The sequence below is a fragment of the Nicotiana tabacum genome, chromosome 3 (genome assembly GCF_000715075.1).
Source record: "Nicotiana tabacum cultivar K326 chromosome 3, ASM71507v2, whole genome shotgun sequence".
Taxonomy (NCBI): domain Eukaryota; kingdom Viridiplantae; phylum Streptophyta; class Magnoliopsida; order Solanales; family Solanaceae; genus Nicotiana; species Nicotiana tabacum.
This window is the reverse complement of record NC_134082.1, coordinates 101,480,737-101,492,434: the sequence shown is the minus strand read 5'-3', so window position 1 is coordinate 101,492,434 and position 11,698 is coordinate 101,480,737. Positions and strand designations below refer to the sequence as shown.

General features: G+C 37.9%; 1 protein-coding gene across 1 annotated transcript; it reads right to left on the bottom strand.

The window, feature by feature from the left end:
• Window positions 1–3,167: 3,167 nt before the first annotated feature.
• LOC107800216 (geraniol 8-hydroxylase-like) lies at window positions 3,168–11,635 on the bottom strand. The gene is made up of 3 exons (XM_016623367.2): window positions 10,855–11,635; window positions 10,145–10,589; window positions 3,168–3,964 (listed from the first exon to the last, which is right to left on the bottom strand). The coding sequence occupies exons 1-3, from the start codon at window positions 11,301–11,303 to the stop codon at window positions 3,362–3,364; spliced, it is 1,497 nt and encodes a 498-aa protein (XP_016478853.1). The 5' UTR covers window positions 11,304–11,635; the 3' UTR covers window positions 3,168–3,361.
• Between the last annotated feature and the right edge of the window lie 63 nt (window positions 11,636–11,698).

Genomic DNA, 11,698 nt, shown 5'->3' with positions numbered 1-11,698 from the left:
AGACAAGTGAAAGTCCTCTCCTAAGAAAATCCGTTTAGTGCGGCAAACATGGAGAGGCTGTTCAATTATGGTGAAGGCAAATCAAATTAGGTACAATCCACTTATCCAAGAAAGTGAGTGCATGTACAATCCACTACTAAACTAAGTAGTAAATAAGCAGATATGACTGCACTTTGTCATGCAAGCGTGAAGAAGATGATGAAACATAAGATGATTATATATATGACTTTGATTGAACATCAGAACTACTCCCCACTCTTTAATTACTAGTTTTTTCTTGCCAATTGAAATAGAGATTCAATTTATGTAAGGATGAGGAACTTGCATATAAAGTAAACTGATACAGAGTAATTCCATCAATATATACTTATGGGCTATGGCCATTGCTTATAATGAGTAACTCCACTATATCAGAATGAACATAAGAATACAAAAATCATGTGAAAAGAATTAATTTCTTGTAAATTTTACTCAACATTCCTATTCTTTAATATTTGATGCTCACTCTCTCAGAAAATAAAAGTGATCGGTAAGTAGGTGTCATTGTGATGAAAAATAAGTGGAAATGGGAGCTGCATAAGAGGATCCTACACCTGCAAATTCTCTACATTTAGCAGGAGATATCATACGCGGAATGGCACATGAGCCCATATAATGCAAAGTTGGATAAAATTCACAAATAGTCACTTTTCAGCTTCTGTAATTGAAATAACCACTGTCATGGAGTTTAAACTTTCGCACGTGAAACTCCAGGACATTCAACAGTGAATTGGTTGTGATAAAGATCATGGATTGCATCTGGGATTGTTCTACTGGAGAAGGCCAAGTCTTGCTTTTGGAGGACATCTTTTGCCACGGCTGATGAAGATATTACCACCGTCGTTATTTGGCCCAATCTGAGGCTGATTATTGGGCCATATTTTTCAGCTAGCTTTGCGAGGGACTGGTGGGGCTGATCACCAAAAGCAATGGTAGGGGAATTAGTCCTGGTGGAAGTTTTTTGTTACATCTTTTGCTTATTGAAAGGCAAGAAATGCATTGAAACAACGGAAAAGGGCCAAAATACCCCTCTACTATGTGAAATTGAGGGCATCTGCCCTTCTTTAAAACTTTGGCCTTGGCCTACCCCTCCCTTAATACCTTGGGCCAAAAATGCCCCTTTTTCGTTCCCCACCCAACAGAAAACCTCTTACCTCTTTTCACCATAGTCTTAGGCACATTTAGGTCATAACTAGTCTCCAACTCTCCTCTCATATCTTTTACCTTGTATTGAGGATTATACTGAAATCTACTCTTAAATATATGAGCTAATGTTTTGGCACCTGCCATAAGGTTTCTAAACACAGGGTCACAAATGTGATTAGGATTCAAGGTTTTGATTCTAAAGGTGTCACTCCTGCCATCGTTTGATATGAAACAGACAAAAGGGCATTCATCTTGGCACTTATATCTGGCCCTAGTATTATCACTTTTTTTAACCTCAAACCTTTACGATTAGTTATTGCATAGAAGTTTATTACTTTTCTGGCCTCAGTCATATCCTTAAATGTTTGACCCTTCTCTAATTCCATATAGTTCTCCAATTTATAGCTCATATCCCTCCTTCTTTCTTGGCTAAAAGCCTCAAGTTCTTCAGAATTATAATAAGATGAAATTGAATCATCAGAGTCACAAGCACTTATAGTACTTTCTTGGTCAGAAGCTACATCGACATTTACAATGTGTGTTTCAATGTGGTATTTGATATCTTGAGCAAAAACCCTCAAATCCGAATCATCTACAGCAAAGAAATTTATAACTCTAAACCATACTGCAAGATCCTCATATCATCATCATCTGTTACCAGGTAATATCTTCCAGAAGTCCGGTTACTAAAAGTTGTTTGATTTTTGTAAACCCTAAGTTCTTTGTAAACTCATCACAAATAAGAGCAAATCGAACACCACCAGATTCATAACCAGACAAAACATGCAACATATTCTAATTTTATAGAAATTCAGATAAAATTACCCAGTTACCCCCATAGTGGAAAACCAAGTCAACTTTCTCAATCATCTTCAATAGCTTTCACATGCAAAGGAACAGAAAAAGGGGACAAAAAATGAACCACATCAGTAACTGCACAATAACAACCATCAATTACAAATCATAATAAACCCTAAAAGACAAGAAGCTGGCTCGGGACCATAAAATATTCCAATACAAACATCAAAAAACTAAACTTTAGATATAAAACCAAGTTTTAAAATCATTTACTCTTACAACAACACCAAAAAGAAAATATTTCTTTAAAAAGAAAAGGGCCAACCAACCCTAACTCCACGATAAAAAAGTATAACAGTGATTAGTAGCATACCTTGATTTTCCAGATTTCACTATAAAAAACTTGATTTATGTTCCACTTTCAACCAACAAAGCCCTCACAAACGAGCCCTAGAACGAGTAGCAGGGTTGGGTCGGGTCAACTCAGATTATAATGGGTCAAGTTAAAAAGTAATTTAAAATATTAATTTAAAAGTCAAATAGTTAAATCTATTAATTAATAATATAATTAACTTTAATGAGTCCCTAAATTATTTTCTGTTGGGTGGGGAACGAAAAAGGGGGCATTTTTGGCCCAAGGTATTAACGGGAGGGGTAGGCCAGGGCCAAAGTTTTAACGGAGGGCAGATGCCCTCGATTTCACATACTAGAGGGACATTTTTGGCCCTTTTCCGTTGAAACAAAGTGCAGGCAAGTATTAATCGTCAACAGATGATGAAGAGGGGTGAGTTCCAGGTAGACTAAAACATCCAAAGCAATCCAAAGTTGAACCAAAATTTCAAATACAACTAAGAAAAGTGAATGCCAAACAGTTTATTAGGGACTTGTTGATAGATACTGTGCAAATTTAGTACAAAGCACTAATCAGCGTAATAACATCAATAGTAGCTTGAAGAATAAATAATGTCACTGAATTTTGACCTATATAAATTATAAAAGGGAGGAGGAAAAAAAAAAGGAGGAAGAGAATTACATACTGGTAATTTGAACTATCTACATGGAAGGTGGGTAAATCTAGAATAGTTTGTTATACCCTGATCTCCAAAGAGATGCAAAGAAAGAGAGCCCTTTTACAATCTAAATTTGATCTTGAGAGATAAGTTATGATATTTAGACTTCTGATACCATGATAATATAAGCTCCTGTCATTATATACAAAAAACAAAAGCATCCTTACTTAGGAGGGCTACAAATAACAAATCATAAACTAATGTGGAACTTCAATATTCATGCCTGAATCAAGACTCCCCAATGCCTTAGTTTGGGGTGTTGTCTTGTCAATAATAATGGTATTACATGACCAATTTGGAGCAAACATTTATAGCAGAACAGGTACAGCTCGTAAAGGACGTGCTCTCGCTAGTGTAATACCAAACCTTTCTTCCACATCCAAATCCGCTGGTGCAATATCACCTTCAGCTTTCCAATCAAATGAATTCAATAATGAACCCAACATTACAGGAACTGTTCTATTTGCCAAAGGTAACCCGGGGCAAATTCTCCTACCAGCACCAAATGGAATGAATTCAAAATCCTGGCCACGAACGTCCACTTTTGAACCCCAAAATCTCTCAGGCTTAAATACCAAAGGCTCTTCCCATATAGTTGGGTCACGACCTATTGACCATAGATTCACTAACACTTGAGAAGCTCTCGGGACAAAGTACCCACACGCCTCAACGTCTTGATCTACCTTGCGAATCATAAAGGGAACTGTTGGGTACATCCGTAAGGTTTCTTTAACTATGTACTGTAGATAAGGGAGTCTAGCAACATCAGCTTCTTCTACTATCTTGCCTTTCCCAATAACTTCTGCAAGCTCGGCTTTAGCTTTTTCCATTATGTCTGGTTTTCTCATGATCTCTACCATTGCCCATTCTAGTGTATTTGAAGTTGTGTCAGTTCCAGCAATAAAAAGGTCCTGCAATATAACTAACTATAAGGGATGCAGACAGAAAGTTTATACTTACTATATGTGATAAATCATGGTGATGTACTCGTCTAAATTGAATGTGCCACTGATTCTTTTCTTTACAGATTAGCTTTTTATAAGATATCAAGTACTCCATATAACGGACCCTTTCATAATTCTGAGGCGATTGTTGAAATTTGGCAAAATGCCAAAGTCCCACATTGGTTGGGAGTTAAGTTTGGGGGGGATTTTTCCCCTATAAAAGAAGGCCTAATGTTTAGGATTGAAACACACCTCTCATTTGCCTTCTCATCTGTTTAAGGCATTTGTATCTTCTCTTTTTAGTATTATTTCACTTGTATTTTTGGAGTGAAATAAAATATTGGTTGTGTCCGAGGAGTAGGCAAAATTAGCCGAACCTCGTAAATTCTGGTGTTCCCTTTATTGTTGTTTTATTGTCTTATTTATTATTTGGTGGCTGTCATAATTTTTTGGTATAGTAGTTGTGACTTATTCACACTATATACATTTGGCTTCCGCAACAGCGATAAATATGTGTATTCTTTTCAACGTAAATACAACAATGTGGCAAACGACTGTCGACAATAGCTCTTCCCCTATTATCCATTACACTTCCTATTGTTGAAGTTTGGCAAAATGCCAAAGTCCCACATTGGTTGGGAGTTAAGTTTGGAGGGGATTTTTCCCCTATAAAAGAAGGCCTAATGTTTAGGATTGAAACACACCTCTCATTTGCCTTCTCATCTGTTTAAGGCATTTGTATCTTATCTCTTTAGTATTATTTCACTTGTATTTTTGGAGTGGAATAAAATATTGGTTGTGTCCGAGGAGTAGGCAAAATTAGCCGAACCTCGTAAATTCTGGTGTTTCCTTTATTGTTGTTTTATTGTCTTATTTATTATTTGGTGGTTGTCATAATTTTTGGTATAGTAGTTGTGACTTATTCACACTATATACATTTGGCTTCCGCAACAATTGGTATCAGAGCCAAGGTACTGTCTAAGTATGCTCTGTGGTTGCAGCATAGTCTGATCTTCCACATCAGAAAAGATTTATCTTGGTAACTGAGTCAAGGTTCTGTCTGAGTATGCTCTGTAGTTGCAGCTTAGTCTGATCTTCTACATCAGAAAGGAAATAATCTTGATTTGTGTCGTCAGCTATTAAATAATATTTGTGTCAAATATGGGAGACAATAAACAAGAAGAATCTACATCAAGTGTCAACAATACGTCATCATTGGCATCTTCGCTTATGACAAGAATTGTGTCAAATGCGAAATTTGCGGTAGAAATTTTTGACGGGTCCGTACATTTTGGGATGTGGCAAGGCGAGGTTCTAGATGTCCTTTTTCAACAAGGGCTAGATCTGGCCATTGAAGAAAAGAAACCAGATGTTATTGGAGAAGAAGATTGGAGAATTATCAACCGTGTTGCTTGCGGTACCATTCGATCCTACCTTGCTAGAAAGCAGAAATATCCATACACAAAGGAAACTTCTGCAAGTAAATTATGGAAAGCACTGGAGGACAAATTTTTGAAGAAAAACAGTCAAAATAAATTGTACATGAAGAAGAGACTGTTTCACTTCACCTATGTTCCTGGTACCACGATGAATGAACATATCACCAGTTTCAATAAGTTGGTCACAGATTTGCAAAATATGGATACAACTTATGATGATGGTGACTTGGCCTTAATGTTGTTGGCGTCACTTCCTGATGAGTACGAGCACCTTGAAACTACTCTACTCCATGGAAATGACGAAATTTCTCTCAGAGAAGTTTGTTCAGCTTTGTACAGCTATGAACAAAGAAAGCGAGAAAAACAGAAGGGCGGAGAAGGAGAAGCACTGTTTGTGAGGGGTCGTCCTCAAAATCAAACGAGGACAAAGAAGGGAAGATCCAAGTCAAGATCCAGACCCAGCAAAGATGAATGTGCCTTTTGTCGAGAAAAAGGGCACTGGAAGAAAGACTGTCCGAAGTTGAAGAATAAGGCCAAACATAACAATGGAAAGGCTATTATGGATTCAAATGTAGCTGATTGTGATGATTCAGACTTCTCATTAGTTACAACAGAGTCATCAACATCATCAGACATATGGTTGATGGACTCGGCTTGTAGCTATCATATGTGTCCCAACAGGGACTGGTTCGTGGAATTTCAAGAAGGAGAATATGGAGTCATCCACACAGCGGATAACAGCCCTCTTACCTCATATGGCATTGGTTCAATACGATTAAGGAACCATGATGGAATGATCAGAACATTGATAGATGTTCGATATGTACCGGATTTGAAGAAGAATCTCATCTCTGTGGGAGCCCTAGAATCAAAAGGGTTCAAAATCATTGCAGAAAATGGAGTGATGAGAGTATGCTCCGGTGCACTAGTGGTAATGAAGGCTAATCAGAAGAATAATAATATGTACCGCTATCGTGGCAGTACAGTTATTGGGACAGCGACAGTAACATCCAGTGACGACAAAGAGGCAGAAGCAACCAAGCTATGACACATGCGCTTGGGACATGCTGGAGGAAAATCCTTGAAAACTCTATCAGATCAAGGATTGTTAAAAGGAGTAAAGGCTTGCAACTTGGAGTTTTGTGAGCATTGTGTTAAAGGGAAACAGACAAGGGTTAAATTTGGTACAGCGATCCATAATACTAAAGGCATTTTGGATTATGTACACTCTGATGTTTGGGGTCCTTCCAAAACACCTTCATTGGGTGGGAAGCACTATTTTGTAACCTTTGTTGATGATTTTTCCCGAAGAGTATGGGTGTATACAATGAAGAGCAAAGATGAAGTGTTGGGAATTTTTCTCAAATGGAAGATGATGGTGGAGAATCAGACAGGCAGGAGAATCAAGTGTATTCGCACAGACAATGGAGGTGAATACAAAAATGATCATTTCAATAAGGTCTGTGAAAATGATGGCATCATCCGACACTTCACTGTTAGACATACACCACAACAGAATGGAGTGACAGAACGTATGAACCGGACCTTGCTGGAGAAGGTACGGTGTATGTTGTCCAATGCTGGCTTGGGCAAAGAATTTTGGGCTGAGGCAATTACATATGCATGCCACCTCATTAATCGTCTACCATCTGCTGCTATTGATGGCAAAACACCATTTGAAAAATGGTACGGAAAACCTGCTGTAGATTATAACTCTTTGCACGTGTTTGGCTCAACTGTATATTATCATGTGACGGAGTCAAAATTGGATCCAAGGGCAAAGAAGGCTATTTTTATGGGAATTACTTCTGGAGTCAAAGGATATCGCTTATGGTGTCCTATGACAAAGAAAGTAATGTTCAGCAGAGATGTTACCTTTGATGAATTTGCTATGGTAAATAAGGTAACAGAAGATACCAAACAAAATGAAGGTGCTTCTAAGCAGGTGGAGTTTGAGGGAAAATTTATTTTTCCTACACAAGAAGCAGAGAAGGAAACAAATGAAGATTACCCTCTGGAAGGAGAGCCAGTAGAGGAGATTCCAACTCAGGAATCTCAACAACAACTTGAATCAATAGCAACCAGCAGGCCAAAAAGAACAATAACGAAACCTGTTCGTCTCATAGAGACGGTTGCTTGTGCAACCTCAATTGTAGCTGATGATGTTCCTACTACTTACAAAGACGCTGTCCAAAGTTCAGAAGAAGATAAGTGGAGGATTGCCATGAATGATGAAATACAGTCCCTTCATCAGAATCATACATGGAGATTGGCCAATCTCCCGAAGGGAAAGAAAGCAATTGGGTGCAAATGGGTATTTGCAAAGAAAGAAGGATTTCCTAACCAATTAGATGTTCGCTACAAAGCAAGATTGGTGGCCAAAGGATATGCTCAAAAGGAGGGAATTGATTACAATGAAGTGTTTTCTCCAGTTGTAAAACATTCCTCCATTAGAATTATGTTGGCTTTGGTAGCACAATTGGATTTGGAACTAGTTCAGATGGATGTAAAAACTGCGTTTTTACATGGAAACTTGGAGGAGGAAATCTACATGACTCAGCCAGAAGGATTCAAAGTTGCTGGAAAAGAAAATATGGCGTGCAAACTTGAAAAATCGTTGTACGGATTGAAACAATCTTCTAGTCAATGGTACAAGCGATTTGACGAGTTTATGTTGCGGCAAGGGTACAAGAGAAGCAAATACGATCATTGTGTGTATTTGCACAAGCTTAAAGATGGTTCCTTTGTATATCTTCTCCTATATGTTGATGATATGTTGATAGCTTCCAAGAATTTGGAAGAAATTGATAAGTTGAAGATTCAACTGAAGAAGGAGTTCGAGATGAAGGATTTGGGTGAGGCAAAGAAAATTCTTGGCATGGAGATAATTAGAGATAGACGTTCAAAAAAACTCTGTTTATCTCAAAAGGAATATTTGAAGAGAGTACTTCAACGTTTTGGCATAGATGACAAGGCTAAGCCAGTTAGTACTCCACTTGCTTCCCATTTTAAGCTAAGTACTACTATATCGCCAATGGATGAAGCTGAACGAGAGTATATGTCAAAGGTACCATACGCAAATGTTGTTGGTAGCTTGATGTATGCAATGGTTTGCACAAGGCCTGACATTTCACAAGCTGTTGGAGTTATTAGCAGATATATGCACAATCCAGGGAAGGAGCATTGGCAAGCTGTGAAGTGGATTCTACGGTATATTCATAATACTGTAGATGTCGGGTTAGTTTTTGAGCAGGAAGACAATCAGTCTGTAGTTGGATATTGTGACTCAGATTTTGCGGGTGATATGGACAAACGAAGATCAACTACTGGTTATGTGTTTACTTTTGCAAAGGCACCAGTTAGTTGGAAGTCTACTTTGCAGTCAACAGTTGCTTTGTCTACAACAGAGGCAGAGTACATGGCTATTACAGATGCTGTGAAAGAGACAATTTGGCTTCAAGGATTGCTAAAGGAGCTTGGTGTTGAACAAAAAGGTATCACAATTTTTTGTGATAGTCAAAGTGCTATTCAATTAGCGAAGAACCAAGTTTATCATGCAAGGACGAAACACATTGATGTTTGGTATCATTTCGTACGAGAAATCATAGAAGAAGGTGGAGTCACGGTGAAGAAAATTCATACTACAGAGAATCCTGCTGATATGCTGACAAAGGTGGTGACTGCGGTCAAGTTTCAACATTGTTTGGATTTAATCAACATTGTTGAACACTGAAGATTGAAGATGAAGACACAACCAAAATTTGTTATTGAGAGAGAATTGAAAATGTGGAATTTTGCCAAGGTGGAGAATTGTTGAAGTTTGGCAAAATGCCAAAGTCCCACATTGGTTGGGAGTTAAGTTTGGAGGGGATTTTTCCCCTATAAAAGAAGGCCTAATGTTTAGGATTGAAACACACCTCTCATTTGCCTTCTCATCTGTTTAAGGCATTTGTATCTTCTCTCTTTAGTATTATTTCACTTGTATTTTTGGAGTGGAATAAAATATTGGTTGTGTCCGAGGAGTAGGCAAAATTAGCCGAACCTCGTAAATTCTGGTGTTTCCTTTATTGTTGTTTTATTGTCTTATTTATTATTTGGTGGCTGTCATAATTTTTGGTATAGTAGTTGTGACTTATTCACACTATATACATTTGGCTTCCGCAACACCTATGATGGATAAATCTCTACAATTTGGCCAAAGAGTAACTGAGGAAGGGTAAATTATGTGAGTAGCATATGCTAATAAAGGTCAAACACAGATATTACCCGACTTCCAGCTAATTGTCAAATAAAGCTATCTGTGCTAAACTTTCAAGCTTGAAGGAGTTCTTTGAAGCAAATATTCCAGTAATTCAAGCCTGCATAGTATACTTGACTTTTTTTATGTCCAATACCACAAAAAAGAATCCCCCTAAAGCTCAACTCTGTTAAGGTATTTGGGGAATCGACCTTTCTTTCTCTTCTTGTTGGTCCGATCAATTGTGTTCACGTAATGGATTGCTCATATGTCCATTTCGTTCTAGCTCAGGAAATCAAGCTTGTACATTGACTTTGACAGGACAAAAGAATTTCTACTTTAGAAGTAAATCCCATTGAACTGGATTTGTATATGAAGAAAAATTAAAATGAACAGGAACCTAATGAAGCCAACTAGAGCAGCATGTGGCAAATAAGCAACTTAATGAAGATAAGTAGCTGAAATAAATACCAGGCATAACCGCTCTATGTGATTTCTGTCGATTGCCTCCGGATCTTCTTGGCTAGTATTTAACAAAACATCAAGAACATCTATGCTATCTCTAGTTGGCGATTTCCTACTTTCCTCCAACCGTTCATCAATCAATACCTCAATCTGCTGAAGCAATTTATCGAAATTCTTGCCAACGCATCGCCTTATCCCTTGAGGATCTATCCTTTTCAACAAGGGGAAATAATCAGCCAAATTGGGCTTACCAGCTTCTTCCGTGATTTTGCACACCGCATCCTTGAATTCTTTACCTGAATTTGCATAAGGGTCCACTACATCCTTTGAAAAAATAGTACTCGAAAGTAAATTCATAGAGGTCTCAAAAGCAGCTTGGCCTATATTCACTGCATCCCCTGTTTGGCTACACCGACGGCAATAAGCTATTAAATCTTGGATCTTTTGGGACCTGAGATTAGAAGTTGCAAAATCGGCAATTTTTCTTAGTAATATAAACCTAAATACACAAAATTAGATTAGGAAATTGGAAAATATAAACCTGGAAGAACTTAACCTGATAATTTAAGAAAAAAACATAAGTTTGTGCATTTCTCTTTTAAACAAAACAAAGTAAAATTGGATCATGTTTAGTCGATCGGATTTTGACCAGCTATTTGACTCATCTTAACCCAACTCATTTTGACTCAAGCAAACTTTATTGATTTGATATATACCTGAGATGCTGATTTGCGTCAAGCCTGTTGCCAGAGAAGATATAAGTATTCATGATTTTCCGGAGGCTTCTCCACCGACTATGAACTGGCAGCCATATAACAGAGAATTGATAGTGATTAAGGGCATGGATTGCATCTGGGATTGTTCTGCTGGAGAAGGCCAAATCTTGCTTTTGGATAACTTCTTTTGCCACCGCTGATGAAGATATTACCACCGTCGTTATTTGGCCCAACCTGAGGCTGATTATTGGGCCATATTTTTCAGCTAGTTTCGTCAGGGACTGATGGGGTTGACCACCAAGTATGTTGTGAAGATTTCCAATCAGTGGTAGTGGAATTGGTCCTGGTGGAAGCTTTTTGTTACATCTTTTGCTTGTTGAAATCCAACAAATTAATTGAACGAAAGTCCAGGCAAGTAATAATCCACCGACAATGGCTATGTAATCCATAAGTATAATAATCCAGAGTACGAGCTTTACATTATCTAGTGGTTAAATACATCATGTTCTGCTAACTATGAAAAGGAGTATCTCTGAAGCCTGAAGGTCAACACAATTGCTTGCTCCATGTATGATTGATGCATTATACCAATATTAATAAAAATATTCTTGCGCCATGTGAGCCCTGCAGCATTATTCAAATATTTTTCTTCAAGGGGGAGGGGAGCTAATTACAGAAACCTCCCTTGAGGTTTAGGATTAACAATACTACTATTTTTAACATGGTTTCACATATTACAACTTTTGCTTTGTTGATTTAGTATTTCTTTTTAACGTTCCGAAGTTGTCCACAAGATGTACCACTAGTTCTAGCACGGGGTTTACGCCCCATGTCCCCGAAGAGA